The 16,127-nt window shown below is 37.2% G+C and overlaps 1 protein-coding gene across 1 annotated transcript in view; it reads left to right on the top strand.

Annotated features, from left to right (window-relative positions):
* stol (voltage-dependent calcium channel subunit stolid) overlaps positions 1 to 16,127 on the top strand; it is a 65,998-nt gene that overhangs the window by 33,022 nt on the left and 16,849 nt on the right. Inside the window, exons 4-6 of the mRNA XM_073080876.1 lie at positions 9,071 to 9,299; positions 13,274 to 13,405; positions 13,691 to 13,968. Of these exons, the coding sequence (XP_072936977.1) occupies positions 9,071 to 9,299; positions 13,274 to 13,405; positions 13,691 to 13,968 (639 nt within the window). The remainder of the gene's footprint in view (positions 1 to 9,070; positions 9,300 to 13,273; positions 13,406 to 13,690; positions 13,969 to 16,127) is intronic.

The following is a 16,127-nucleotide window of genomic DNA, read 5'->3' as shown; positions in this document are numbered from 1 at the left end:
TATAACATTCATTGCGTGATTCAAATTAATAAATCGATAGCCGTCGTAAACCATAGTATCAATAAATCAATTTCACAAAGAGTTCTATTAACATCCAATTAAAAATATATATTACTATATATTTTTAATTGGATTGGATTGGATTGGATTGGATTATTTTGGATATAGTAATATATATTTTTAATTGGATGTTAATAGAACTCTATACTATAACTTACGCCTTGTATCTCTATACAAGGCGTAAGTTACAAAATAAATAAACACATTTCGTTCGAGTATTGTCATAGAGACAGCGTAAAGTGTACGTAGCGCGGCTTTGAGGGAAGCCCTACGTGGGCGGCGGTGACCGAACACAGGGCAAAGGGCGGCGGTTCACTGACCCGCCGTCACGTTTTATCTCATAGATAAATAACCTCGTATTTTGCTTAGAAACAAACATTATTGATTAATTAGCGAAAATATTGATGCTTGAATCGTAATCTTTTTCTTGAAGATATTGTAAACTCTACATGCACTTGTTCCCATCCCAGAGGTCTGCTTTGTATTTCTCGTACATTTGTAGAACAATTAATTTACAAAAGCTTAATTCGTGCCTAATCTTTGCATTGCAGGTAATATGCTATTAACCAGTAAAAAATAAGCACATAAAAGCCGTCGGCGCAAAAAAAGCCATTAACAAGCTAATTCCCTAAAAATAACACTACCGCTGAAGTCATGTCATAGAGTCCACATCAATATTTTGTCAAATTTGTACAATTCGTCCTGTGAACCCAGTAATGTGTTTACACGAGGCCAGTCTTCGCCATACGATTCTAATCGGTTAGATTGCAAAGCCAGAAGAATGCACAGGCCATTGTTCCATTAATATGACTTTAAATGTAATCTGCACACCTCTATGTGTTTTAGTTTTTAGTTTTGACAAAACGACTGTTTTGGTATTTGTTTACGTATTTGCTCATACATTTGCAATCAGCGCCCAGCGTAGTGGATTGTATCAGAACTGATTGGAATACTAAGGGTTACAGGTTTACCGTTTGTCGGTTTAATGTTCACACTAAGCGACAAGAGCGGTTTATGGTATTATTAGATTGAACTCACAGTATTGTCGTCAATACATCACGGTCCCGCTGCTGGGCACCGGTTCCCCTAAGAGTCAAAGGGGTGTAGAGTCCATGGCACTCCATAGCGCTGGCCAAGTGCGAAGTGGTAGGCTTCACACACCTTTAAGATTTTCTTTAGCCAAAGCCGTGATTTTCTCACGATGAATTCAATATTTTTTTAACGCAAACACTCATTGACGATGAAACAATTGAATATTGTAAAAAGTAAGTTTGCCGTATATCTAAGCTCTTATTATTATATTCATTAAAAAATAATTAGGTTAAATAAGTCTTCGATTATGTCTGACCAAATATCCCGTTTTTACTATTTTTTAACTTTGCAAAACTTTTCTTCTTTTTTACTGCTACTTCTTTAAAACTGCTATTATTTTTTTTATTATTGTTGTACACTACTTTACCCTCATGTCATATCACGTACGTAACGAGAAATAATAGGATTTAACTTGTGTGGCGATACGGTACGGTTACATAATGCACGGTTCACTGAACTCTGCAGTCTGGCACTCTTCCACTAATATTATTTCTATTTTATTATATGTGGATGTCATGGAATACTTTCCTAAGGTAGCACACGGGTATACTCTTTTATTCGGTGACTTTACGTGATAATAACATTTATAACACTTACGAGTCTCATCCCAAAGGAAACGCGTCAAGATTATTAACACATTATTTCTCTATTTGCGTGTCTCGTATCTCTATTGCGTAATTCATTATTTTTAAGTAATAAATTTATGCAGGAACTTTATTGAGAATTACACTGCAAATATATAGCTTTGCAATAAATCGAATGCGTTCAGTAAGCGACATGCTGACTGCTGCACATAACAGAGCCTGTGGTCCTCCGCCGAATCAATGAATATGTTATGATATATGTGGAAGGGTATGTATGCTGGAACGCCTCGGAAAAGTCAGTCTCCCTTACCACACCCTTCAAACCGGAACGCAGCAGCGCCTAACACTACTGTTATTAGGTAGAAATAGATGTGGCGGTGGTGCCGCCGGAGTCGAACTACAAAGGGTTCTACCACCTTAAAAAGTGTTGAGTGTTATTAATGTCCACTGTACAAAGCCCAACAAAATGGATGAAAAAAATAGCAAAAGGCAAGCGAGAAACTAGGGTACTTCCATAAAACAACACCTGCAACGCAGCTCCTCATTAAATAGTGAGAAAGTGATATTGTTATTTTGACGCATATCATTAGTGCACTGAAGTCTTTATATTTTTCTACGATAATCGCACAGTTTTTGTGGACATCATGAGTGCTTTGCAATTCCCATTATTTTTACTTATAAAACTACCTCGACCTGTTTAGGAACCTTTATTTTAACATTTTACCTCGGATTCCTATAAGTGCTTTTTATAAAGAAAAATCACTGAGTTTACCAACGATAGCTGCATTGTTTTTAGTTTTGTCTGACTTAGAAGCAGTATTTTCTAAAATAAGCCAAAATAGTAAAATTTTAAGGCATATATCAGATTAGAAACTATTCAGGACACGAAAATATACTCAAAAGTTCGCGTAAAAATGTTATGTTCTTTATCTAGGTTATTAATTAGAGATACTGAGCACAACTAAATCAGAATATTTAAACCAATATCCAAAATATGGTCCAAATTCCTCCGTTATGAGTAAGGATGTTCATTATTTAAAAGAAAGCGACCAGTTCACAAAGTTGACATAAATAATTTATGAGGTCAAGAAGCGTCGAATGTTAGCGCCTTTGTAGCAGGGTCAACGAGCACAGTAGACTGCACGGTCATGGGGGTAAGAGCGGTTGCAGACCTGCGATTTATATTCGTGTAGAAGCTCGTTTTTGAAAGCGCATGTAAGCGCATATAGGTGCCTTGTATACTCTGTATACGCGCCTTTTGCCACACGCGCAACTCGAACGAATGTTTACGCAATTATTAGCTCGTATAAATATTAGCCCGAGCATCGAGAGGCTAATTAGTAACGTAAATAGCAAAATTTCTTTTTCAATCACGTTGATACTAACCCACCACTACGACTTCAAGCGAACGTGCTGTTCTTTTAAGCGCAAAATATAGCGCGCGTATAAGTGTAAAAACGAGGTTTAGTTCTACCATAATATCTACTCTAATTTACATTAGTCAGTCTAAGGGCTCGCTACTTTAGCATCGATTGAAACGCCACAACTCGCACATATTTGAGCGCCGATCGCAACTTCTTTTAGTCGTTGGATACAGCAACTAAACGCGACGCCTCATTAATTCAATCGCTAAAACGTGCGTTTCGCCGATGCTAATTTTAACATGTCTGCTAAGGACTTACTGTAGTCTTACTTACTGTAGTGTAGTAAGCGTGTAAACAAGAACTAAACATCGATCCAACACCGATGTACGACTAATTTACAAAGTCGACGTAAACTATTAAAAACACCAAGTAACTTTGAGTTGGTTTTACAAGTTAAAGTAACAGTAGACTGCACGTTCATCAACATAGACCCTATTGCATTACTGCCAGCGTGTAAACACAAACTAAACCACATCGATCGAGCTCCGTACAACTTGTGTACATAATAAGCCCCGCTTTGACTACACTTAAGGTATTTACGCCGTTCGATAGAGAACGCAACTTTGACGCGACGATATTCCAATCAGTCAACTTGGGCGACGTATTTACATTGTTGACGTACGAGGATATTCGAAGCTTTCAACGAAGTTCGCGTTTGTATAAGAATTTCACGAGCGTAGACAAGCGAGTCGTCGAGCTTGACATAATCTATTGCATTACGCCTCTGAACAAGTGTAAACAAATTAGTTGTTTTAAGAGTCTGTATTCTAGATCGCGCAAGATTTATCTCGTCTGAAAAGTTAGACAGCCCAGTGGTTTTGGTGCAAGGTAGATCGCAAGATGTAAATATAACCCAGCAATATGCATACGTGTTCAAATTCGATTTAAAACATCTAATTTATCCAAGTGCTATTAGAACTCAATTCTCAGAAAATGAAGCAATTCTAGGGAAACCAAGCATATGTTCTATAGTTCTATATAATTGTCTTCGATAATAATCGATGATAAAACTATATTATTATACTATATAGATATATAAAAGTAATCGTTATGAAATATAAAAAAAATCTTTTAAATAGTCACGCTTGCTTATAAGACTCAAAAGAAACTCAATATGTATCACAAAAACTAAATCTGCCCAGGTTTCTAGAAAATGAAACAAGGTTCACGAGTATAATGAAGATAAAATGAGCTACATTTAATACCATCGCCCGGAAGATAAAGTATTTAGTGTCGACGTAAAATAATGCAAAGCTTTTAAGGAATTTGCAGAAATTGTGTTAATAATAACAGGATTATATGGAGGAGACTGGAGACGCCAGACCGCACCGTCGCGCTCGGCATAGTCCGTCTATTGCATCACGACACCTGCCGACCGCAGCGCCATCGTGTGGCTACTACCGATAAACTATAAAGTTAATCCAAAGTAAAATAGTTTTTGTTAAGGGATTAAAAGATAAAATGCAAGTCTCACATTTATTATAAATTTTAACTCGAAATCACACTAAGTGCCAAATAAATATATAAATGTTACATAAATAGCTAATTCCTGCTGTTCTCTGTAATACCACAATTTATTAATATCCAATTTAGTGAATTTATGACCAGCTAAATTATGATAACCGATGAATATCATTTTGTAATAATAACAACTGCGTTAGACAATATCGTTAAACATATAAGACTGAAATATGTTTTATTTGTTGAAATATGTTTGAAGGTGGTAAAACCCTTTGTGGTTCGACTCCGGCGGCACCACCGCCACACCTATTTCTACCTCATAACAGCAGTGTCTGGTAAGGGAGACGTACATTTCCGAGGCGTTCCAGCTCAACCCTCAGGAGTAGCGGCGCATGTGTGGCCGACCTCAGGTAGGAATATCTAATCCCATTTGGTGTTGATTACAGATGTCCATGGACGGCAGTAGCCTCTTACCATCAGATGAACTGCATGCTCGTCTGCTACTCCTATATTAAAAAAATGTGACTCAGACTACTTAGCACATACAAAATATAAATGACTCGTACAAAAATGTAAAAACCGTGCATTCATAATGCACGCGAGCGGAGCCGCACGCGGTGGCTATCATAATAAGTAGCAAACAAGGCGCGGGCCAAAAGCGGCCAGAACTTAGCTCAACAATAAAGTTGAAAAATCGAGGGGATTGCCGCGCTGCGGGCGTCGCCAAGAAAAAACGACGCTAACATTTCGCACTTAATGAAACTGTAGCTGAAACAAAATAAAGGAATTCCGCATTTTCTGAGCAGGACTAAGTATTGTTTCAAGAACGGACCTTTTCATCGCGAATCTTAATGGTTGCATTAAAATATTTGCGAAGGTGCTACAAAGCTTAAACACAATTAAGTTTTTCCTTCAGTTTCTTTTAGTTCCTTTTAATCTAAGTAACATGTCGCATTAGCTTTTAGACATAAATCTTATATTTTAATTAAAGAGATCGAATATGCTTCGAAACACTAGTTGGATAAACGAGAATAAATCATTCCCTCATAATTACGTCTAGCACGATTGGTTAACAAGTTGGAAAATGTAAAAAAGGAGATAAAACTAGCGACCCACTCTTCCACAGATGATAATAAGATCTGATGGCGTCTCATTGTCCTAGCTATTTTAGTATAAAAACTCTTTAGTGAGGGAGCGTCCGGCTGAGAACTAGGGTGGTAAAGCAGGGCTGCCCAAATAACGGGTCGCCACTATAACGATAAATATTATTTCTTTCCTTTAATTTCTATTGCTTCTTTCAGTTTTATACATCCCGTTACACATTAATTGTTGTATTTAAAAATCTTGTGAGCTCACTATTTTAATTATAAATACTTTCTGTAATTTATTATGAAATTCTGTTATTCGACTCCGGCGACACCACCGCGTTACCTATTTATGTCTAATAACATCAGTGTTAAGCGCTGCTGTGTTATGTTTTAAAGGGTGTGGTAAGGGGGGCATACTTTTCCGAGGCATGCCAGCTGTAGACGCCCTCAGATAGGAATCTTATCTTATGTGGGGTTGATAACACGTCCGTGGACTGCATGCTCGTCTGCTACACCTTTATAAAAAAAACCCTTATGCTGTACGTATTGCGCATGTTTTAAATTTGTTAACACCAATCGTTGAGCTAAAATTTTGTATACACGCTTAGCTTGAATGACATATTTACTCGTAGTCTAGTAACGTTATTTTTACAATAAATATGGAGGAGACTCTAAAATAGGGGACCAATTATTTTATGCTTCCCCATGATGTGTATTAGTAAATTACGTTACTAAAAAGTTCATTTTTAATAGTTTTTATATAAATTTATTTTTATTTTAACTCCAGTTTTTCTTAAACGCTGTGCCTAGACAGCCCCGTGCTGGAGGGTGCAAGGGACGTGCAAAAGGAAGTTTTAATTACTTCGCCTCTACTTCGCGAGCTTGTTCCGATGGGACTATTTCGTCTCGCAACTAAAAACTCTCATTTATAAACTGTTTCAGGACCTCCTTGCAAACTTACTAAATGCGGAATATCACGAACTGGTAATTACCGTTACATTAAGAAAATACATAAACTTGAAAGTAATGGAATATATGTTACGAAATATTCAACTTGCGTAGGCGGATTTGCGTTTGAATTTTAACTAACGGTTCCAAGTAATGTGACTAATATAAGTGGTTTATGTACTTTTGAATTGCTGAGATTATCGCTCATATTTGATAGTGTATTATCTTCTAATAAACGAGGAAGACCTGGAGCATGCTTTAAGCTGCTCTGACGTAAGTTAACAAATGTTACCGTTAGCATTTAGTTCATCTTTGTTAAAGAGTAAGACCAATAAATTTTATAGAATGTAACTTTTTGTACTATAAAGCAGCAGTCCATCTCTTCGGGTTAACTAACCAATAATCATCCTGAAACACGACAAAAATCGTGACTACAGTAATTTATTAAAAGTAAATGGAAATGCTCCATATAAATCAAATAGGTAACCTTACCACACTTAAAATAAAAATATGGTTTCTACTGACAATATACCCCTAATTCAATAATTAGACTTCTATATATACAGATATATAATGTGTCAGATGCGGATCAGGGCAGACAAAGTCGTATTTTTCTATTTGACAGGCACAGCCCGTGTCCGCACGGTCATGTTACAGTAAAAACATAGTCCATAAGTACTGTACCATAAAATTGCATCACACAGTGTACTCATTATATAGGAAATTACTATTTGTCCTGCCAAGGTACGCGCCTAACACGTTCTATGTCTGTAGATGTACATAAATCCCAAAATTTACGATTCAGTATATCATACGTGACTAAGCGACTATGTACATAGGAAAGTATAAGTCATGGAATACAATGAGAAGTAGGATAAAAGCGCAGACAATTGTCGGCAATTAGCCCGCCAGAATTTGGCTGATTGATATCCCTTTGTTCTGAGACATTAGCAGTCAATGAAAAATGATAATAATCGCTCTTGATGACGGCGCTAATAGTATCGCTGCTCAACAAGAAACCGAAGATGAGATTTTGAAATAATGTCGGGTAACGTCCATAAAATATTAGATTTGGTCACAGCTCTGCCCTCGTACAAAGACTTTTTTAATATAAATATATGATTGTTTAGGTAACTAATATATCGCTTATAAATACCGCAATAACATGCCAGGTTGATGTCTGATAAAAATCATTATTAAGGAAATTATTTTTATTATTACGGAGTCTCAGGATCCTTGCCACTCCCCTCCACTGTCCTTACTAAAGGCGACAAAAGAAAATATTCTCAAATAGGAGCATGTTTTTCTTCGAGGGTAGGAGACTATTTATTCCGGAGCCGTCTTAGCAAAGGGTAAGCGCCTCCTGCTCCTCCCCCCCAAAAATATATATATACCTACGCTCATGATTACAAGTATTTGAACAAACAATACAAAGTTACCACGTGTATACGATTTACTGATGAAGCGAATTAGCTGAATCAGGACAGGTCACATTGAACGAACATTCGGTAACCCTTTGATCCAGGGGTGGTTGATAATGGCGCACATCGCGTGACCCTAACGACCCCGAGCTGATTGCCTGTCGAGCTTACATCGCCTCGCCTTCGTTTTTCTCTTCAGAACAATATTAAACCTAAGACCTATTATACCTCGTCCTAATAATTTAGGAGGCATGCACGAACTCAATGTATTTCATTACGTAATATCGAGCATTTTTTGGTTCGACGAAATAAGAATCCAACGACCTCAATACATTCGATTTCGTCGTAGACAATAAACAAGATTAGACAGTTCGTCGTCTTTACTTAAAATAGGATTATTACGAACAACTTAAATGATAATCTGTCAACTAAACTTCGGGTTCCTTGCAATTTCTTCGTAGTTTCTGTTCTATTGTTCATAATGAAAGTTTCTGTGTAAAATTTGCTCAGAAACCTCTTAACTCTCTTGATACTCTATTATTTTGGGTCAGCCAACTTGTGTAAGTACGAGTACTTACATGGCAATATAACTGAGTTCAGCTTTTAAGCGTTTAACTAATTACTATGACTTATGTTGAAGAGTGAGATAAAAAATATTATGATTCAAATCGAGTCTACATTAAGTAAAGGAAATGTACGTAATTGAAAGATGCTTTATAAATGAATAGATTTTTTTTAGATTTAGTATTATCGATCCTTACATACTTGTAAGTAGGCCAGCCCAATTGTGGAAAAAAACGATTACAGCTATTGTACTACTCGAAAAGAGTTCACAGATAAAAATATAAACTAGCTTATTATACTAGAATAATAAATGGAAAACAACAACACATTTAATACATAATATGGTAGACGAATTTAATCCTAAAGACAGGATAAAAAGTACTGAAGTATATATTATATATTTGATTGTAGCTTTCTTTCGTTCCCAGCGCATAATGGACTCAGCCGAGGCAGCGGCGCTGTCAGCGGGCGGCAGCAGCAGCGACGGCTCCCCCGGCACGTACTACGACGCGCGCTGGCTGAACGTGCACGCCGACGACGGCACGCTCGCCGCGCGCGCGCGCCGCCTGCTACTCTCCCCGAGCAGACACTTCGACCACATCGCTGTCAATACAAGCTACAGTGCTGTACTCATGCCCCCGTATATTAGCACTGAAGGTAAGCTTTGAAGTAGACCTTGTTTTGACAGCGGCACTAAAGTAGCAACGTCGTAGGCTCGTAGCATCGTGCTACGATGACAGTTGTTATCGATAGATTGTTATTTGTCTCTAAATAGGTTTAGAGTATCTGACTCGGATCGATACTAACACGGGTTACCTTATGGGAAGTAGTCACTACAACACCAGAACAGTCACTCTCATAATAACCCCTCGTCATAAACCTCCTGGAATGCCTCGAAAGAAAAATCGTGTATATACGTGCAATTTAGAAATGTCTACCTCTTCGCAGGGACAAAAACTCAGTTTTAGAAAATTGTGGAGATCTATCTATTTTTAAATGGATTTTCACAAAAAGGCACAGATTTAGCGGGAAATAGTATAGATTACTTCGACCCAGAAAATTAGTGGGAAATAGCACAGTAGGAATACCCAGAATTAATAAAAAAACTTACGTAAATATAAAAAATGCTTTTAGTGAGGAAAATTCGCCTTTCTACGATTTTAAACATTACATAACTTAAACATTTCCCGTCAACACAAAGGACTGCAGAATCTCTGCCTCAAGTGAATGCCAGGAGTTCGACGGCGTCACGTGCGAAATTCTCCGGCTCACGTCTTTAATGTCACTGCATTTTTAATATTCTTACTATGCCCTGGAACATAAATCTTAGTAAAACCCACCTTGGCTCGTGTGATTGATTTTAAAGTATTGTAATAGAAAAATAAGAATAGACTTAAAGTGGTAAAACTTTAAAAGGTTCGAGAAACGTAGTGGCGCCTATATAAAATGTTGTGACTTACGCCTGTTAGTATTTATCAATCTTAACCAAAAAGTTGACCAGTTTTACCTAACTTAATTGTCTTAGAAAATCTCTATGATAACAAGGCATCTACCGACCTCAGTTAGAACTCCAGTCTGTTTTGGTCTTTACTATCTGATTGCCACTGATTTATATAAAATGTACGAGATAATTTAAAAATAATAAATAAAAAATCAAAGACTTTACGTCGATTTTTTTAGATTAACGAATGAAATCTGACTAATTCTGTTTCAATTTGACAATGGCATTGATTTGACTGCGTGCGATGAATGTTACATCTATCACACAAAAACGAATATTTTATGTACTCAATAAACCAAACGTTTTCAATATGTAATTCAAGGACCTTAGATATTGCTCTATTATTAATCACGACGAACGGTGACCGAAATATTTTATAACTTCGATAAATATGATGACAAGCGTGCCGTACTTATAATGCTCAAGTTGTAACATATTTACTACCATTATGTTGCTTTTATATTGTGACGTATGTAACGAAATATGACATTGAGTGACAGCCAAGGACTGTAGAAACCTCCGTCCTTAAATAATGACACCTAATATATTGTTGACACATGAGGCGTGGGAGGGTAGAAGGGTGGAATGATTTATTAACATATGGACTCACCTATTTTTGCCTTTTAGTTTAACGCATACAGCATTTAACGTTCGTCGACAGGCCTGTCACGGAATATTGAAAACAGTTCAGTATGCAAACGACATGCCGGAAATAAATGCATTAACTAAACTATGCTTACATTCACGTAACCATTAATCATATGACTAGAACAGTACAGTTTGACTCGATGCTCTATCAAATCCAAGCATTCAAATGTCTACACTTTGTGTTATATAAATGTTAGTTTGTGCACAGTAGCATTAAAAATGTTTCTTTTTTTATAAAAGAAATATTTTTGATCGAATCGAACATATATCATTAATACTTATTGCTGTCAAATCGAAACGTTCATTGATTTAGATATAATACATATATATTAGATGAACTCCTAAACTTACCTGAAAATGCATTAAAACTTGTTAAAACTTTTGTTTCGGATCGGCTCACTAATGTTAAAGTTCGCCGTTTAGTTCTTTGGGGATGATTCGATTTTAAAAGATTGCGCTAGGACTACTATAAAAAAGATATAACTTAAAAAAGAGAAAAGGGGTAACAGTGTAACTTAGCAATTGACAACAACAAAAACAGTCGGACTTGAAAAATGATAATAACAAAAACAGTCGAACGTAGCAAATGACAAATAAAAAAAACAGCAGAACGTGGCAAATGAGAACAATAAAAACAGTTGAACGTGGCAAATGAGAACAATAAAAACAGTCGAACGTAGCAAACGGCGACAATAAAAGCTGTCGATTATATACAAAGATACGTTGAACGAGACAGGTAGGATTGAGTACGCTATTACACAACATGACAGTAGGCAGATGTCACTAGGCTTGAACATCTATTTCACGCGACATAAAAGCGCGAGAAATTCCAAGAGTTGACAGCCAACCTTCAGTAGTGAAGAGGTACTCGAAGAACAAGGAAGAATGTCTAAGAGATCATGGTGTCTATATATAGAAATAAGACAAAAAAGGGAACGAATAAATAAAACGTACAGTTGGTGAGTTACCAAATTTGCAAAACAAAATTTCATTACCTACTTTACAAAATAATAAAAAATGGACAGAACTCTGAAAGGCAGAAAAATAGTTATAATCAGTTATTACAATCGCCGCATCATTTTTACTTATAAACATACATAAATAATATTTCGTTTTTATATATTACCCAGAAAAATAAAACAAAAATGATAAAAGCTCATACCGACGTATAAAATTTTAAAAAAAAAACAATGATATAACGTAACTTATACCTACCTAATAAAAAGCTACTCCACCCGTTTGAGGGCTTCGATGCCACAAACAGAATCACACGTTAAACTTATAACCGCCCTCTTTTAACGTCAGGAGTAATAAAACATAACCCTAACTCCAAGTTAGTAGCTACCTAAACAATTCCTGTATAAACGTTAATTAGCATCGTCTGCATTCGCAACTTTCGGCTTGCACCGCGAACCCGCTGAATTATTCAATTAGCAAACTTCTATTTGATACGTCGGCGCCTGCACTCTGCACTCGCCAACAAACCGCCAGTCTCTGATGTGCTCTCAACACATTTACACATTCATGTAATGCTAACTAAGCTGGACTTTTATTAATAACTTCGCATACAACTTGGGTTGAGCCACTGGAAATGTAACTTAGCAAACAACTAAACTCAGGCACCTTGCAAATGTCTTACCTTATTTTGTTACAGCTACATTATTTGATTACCACATGTATTCGTTGTTACGAAATTTTTGACTTATTTGAAAGTAAGTATCTTTTTAAGGAATTGTAAAGATAACATACAATTGTAAATGAGCTATGATTTCACTGAATTATCAAATTCGGTTATGGTACGGTTACGAAGCTTCGTCGCATCCCTGCTCAGCATTGGTACATTGATGGGGTACAGCTACAGTCCGAATTTTCATCATGTTAGTTAAAAAAATCTTCCATTAATCTCAGAAACATGGTCGGGGCCAGCCATTAATTTTTCCGGCCAGCGGTCCAGGAGAAGCAATCACGGCTGCTCAATGAACCAAGTTCGTCAATTACGCTCCTTTTAATGGGTACTTAAATGAAATTTCCCTAAATGTTTCATGGGGCGCTAAAATTGACTCTATGGATTTATGTACGTGACACAATCTGCTTTTTAGAAAGTCATTTTAATAAAATAAAAATGTGCTAAAATTCGTACATATGATAATTGATTTATAGAACATATAATTTCTGTTTCCTTCTTTGATTATAATTCACGGCAATCAATGTGGCCAGAAGTGCCAAACTCTTGTACTGATTTTGTAAACAAGCCATTTCGTTAATTTCTTCCTTTAACTTCGACTTCAACAGCATCACATATCGTGTCCAGAGTATCCTATCTCTCGTTCTGGAATCAATCATACACTCTCAAAATCTTGCTTTGATATCAGTGGAGCTGTGTTTGAAATCACCATGTACAAACCTAATGACATGTTATTTATTTATATTAAGAGTCTAGCGTTAATCGGATACTCATAATATTATTTTCTTTTTGTACCAGATGAAAAAGTGCAGAACCAGATAGCTTGGTCGGAGCACTTGGACCCCCTATTTGTGAATAACTACGAAATCGACCCGTCTCTATCGTGGCAGTACTACGCTTCATCCACGGGCTTCATGAGGCGTTATCCGGGTAACTAATATTTATATAGTAACTAAGTAAGTAAGTATAAAAAGTATGTTGATCTTTCACAATGGAGCGACTTGTGTGAAAGATCAGATTTCTGGTAGTTAACGCTTCTAAGTACAAATATCTATACAAAAGGGTAACTTAAACAGGTTACATTAACTTCATATATAAACTTGTGTAGTGTCCTACATTACTACAATCAAAATGGGATTAAAGTTGGAAAAGTTACATTGAATAAAAAATATACCCTTAGGTAAATGGTAAACTTAAATACTCTTCCTTTCTTAGCAATGTCCTGGCCACCTGAAGACGGGTACTCGCACCACGCGCGGGACTTCTACGACTTCAGGTCATCCAACTGGTTCGTGGAGGCCGCCACGTCGCCGAAGGACCTGGTGATCCTCCTCGACGACTCGGACGACCTTGGCTCCTCGTACATGCGGATGGCCAAAGCCACCGTCTCGGCGCTGCTCGACACACTCGGACCTAACGACTTTGTTAACATCTACCGATACAGCGAGACCGTGTCCGAGATCCATCCCTGCTACACCAAGATTTTAGCTCAAGTAAGTGAACCATACCTTTTTTTTTTTTTGTTTACGAGGGGGAAACCTTCAAAAGGTACCCGACGACGTGGGAGCGACGCCAGGTTATGTGGGATTTTTACCGCACTAAAACCCCCCCGGTGGTCGTCCTCAACGCTTGTTGGAGAACTCCGGGATCTCCGAGGGAACACAACCGGAGTCCTCCAAGCGCAATGCCCCGATCGGGCTCTACCCTGGGGGAGCACTTTTGGCTCCTCCCACACCATCTGGTGTTTACGACGGTATGCGACCACACATACCGTCGTCCTTCCCGGGGTTGCTTGCTGGACGGTTCGAGCTCCCACTCTTGCCACCCGCAACCCCGGAAGCCCCCTTTTAGTCGCCTCTTACGACAGGCAGGGGATACCGTAGCCCTATTCTACTCCCGAGACTACAGGGACAAAGTGAACCATACCTATTATGTCGCAGGCTTAGCATAGATAAGCTCATCTGGGCGGAGCCCGAAGGGGCAATGCGTTCAGAGGACTCCGGTTGCGTCCCGTAGGAGATCCCGGAGCCCTCTTAGTAACGCTGAGGACGGCCACCGGGGGGAGGGGGTTTTAGTGCGGTAAGAATCCCACATAACCCTGTGCCGCTCCCATGGCACCAGGTACCTTTTGAAGGTTTCCCCCTCGTCAACAAAAAAAAAGGCTTGGCCTAGATAATGGAAGTACTACAAACTATGATTATATAAAACTATGATTCTAAAGCCGGTCACTCTACAATGTGTTTCTATAATTCATTATGTCCGGCAAAAATGTACTCATTAGATCTGCCAAGTTTGTTGCAAAAAATCCATAGATCTTTTACTCGCCTTTTTCTATAACTATATAACATTTTTATAACCATTATTCAGGAATGTTAACCATGTTCAGGAATATTACACTGGCTCATCATAAGAAGCCAATAGGTATATCAACAAAAAATTTTACAAGTCTACCTGCCATATTTACGCTATCAAAAGAATTCCACAATTAACATTAATAAAACAATGCAATTAGTTTAACGTTACACACTTACATAATTTGCTGAATATTTATTCTAGTGGTATTTAGGCGGCGTACTAAATAATGATGTGCCGAGTCGGCCATTTTTGGTATTCGAGTACTTTAGTACTCATATAAAAAAGAAGCGAGTCAATACTCGAGTCCAGATTATTGACAATGTATTCGAGTACTTTGTGACACAGTCCAATAGGACGACCAAAAAAGGCCTAAACTACTAAATTCAACGTTTGCCTATATGGTACATACGACTTTAATCAGTGTAGTGCACGAGTACCGTCAGTATTCGATAATCACTGGTACTCGAGTATCACTTATTACTACTCAAGTATTCCAGTGTATGTAAGTACTCGAGTACTGACTCGAGTCGACCTGACTCGGCACATCTCTAGTACTAAATAGGTGGCTATTTAGATTTCAGCGCTATCATAACGATGCCAAAAGCTGGCTTAACTTTACTACTAAATCTCCGCACTACGTGACCTACAAAATTATTTTAATTAAATTGAAGGCCCAAAACAGGTAACAAATTAACACATTACGCTTTGCAATTTACGGTTTTTAACATCTTATGTGGGAACCCTAATTCTACATTCATGTTTCAGGGTACTAATAAATATGTTCTGTCCAAAACAATTTAGATTTTTCAGATTAGAGCCATACATACATACATAGATATATATCGATAGAATATAAAATTTCTTTTTACATAGTTTTCTATGAGAATTACCTGTAGAAGCGGCGGCGATTATGGTATCTCAGAAAATTAGTATCGACTCAAAATTACTCATCCTACCATAAATAAGAAAACCATATAACTTAAATTGTACATAAGAAAACTTTCAAAGCTTTTTACTCAATCCTCAAAATCCTCAAAAATGTATTGAATATTTCTAGACAAGATTGATTTTTGATTGCTTTTGATCTAAATTGTTTATAGCACTCTAATTGTTATGCACGAACAACAAAGGTAACCAAATAATCAGTTAACTTACAAACATGATTGTATATGCGTGTCAGTACTTTAAATGAAACTTACAATAGAATAAATGTATTGTGATTTGTAATAGTGAATCATAATGGGTATTTTATTGTTAAATCTCACAGTAGAAAGTATAAATCGATACCGATCACTAA

Source organism: Epargyreus clarus, unplaced genomic scaffold, assembly GCF_041222505.1.
Source record: "Epargyreus clarus isolate Ecla_fem2 unplaced genomic scaffold, WU_Ecla_fem_2.2 ptg000003l, whole genome shotgun sequence".
Classification (NCBI taxonomy): Eukaryota; Metazoa; Arthropoda; class Insecta; order Lepidoptera; family Hesperiidae; genus Epargyreus; species Epargyreus clarus.
Note: the sequence above shows the minus strand (reverse complement) of the source record. Positions and strands in the feature narration are given on the sequence as shown.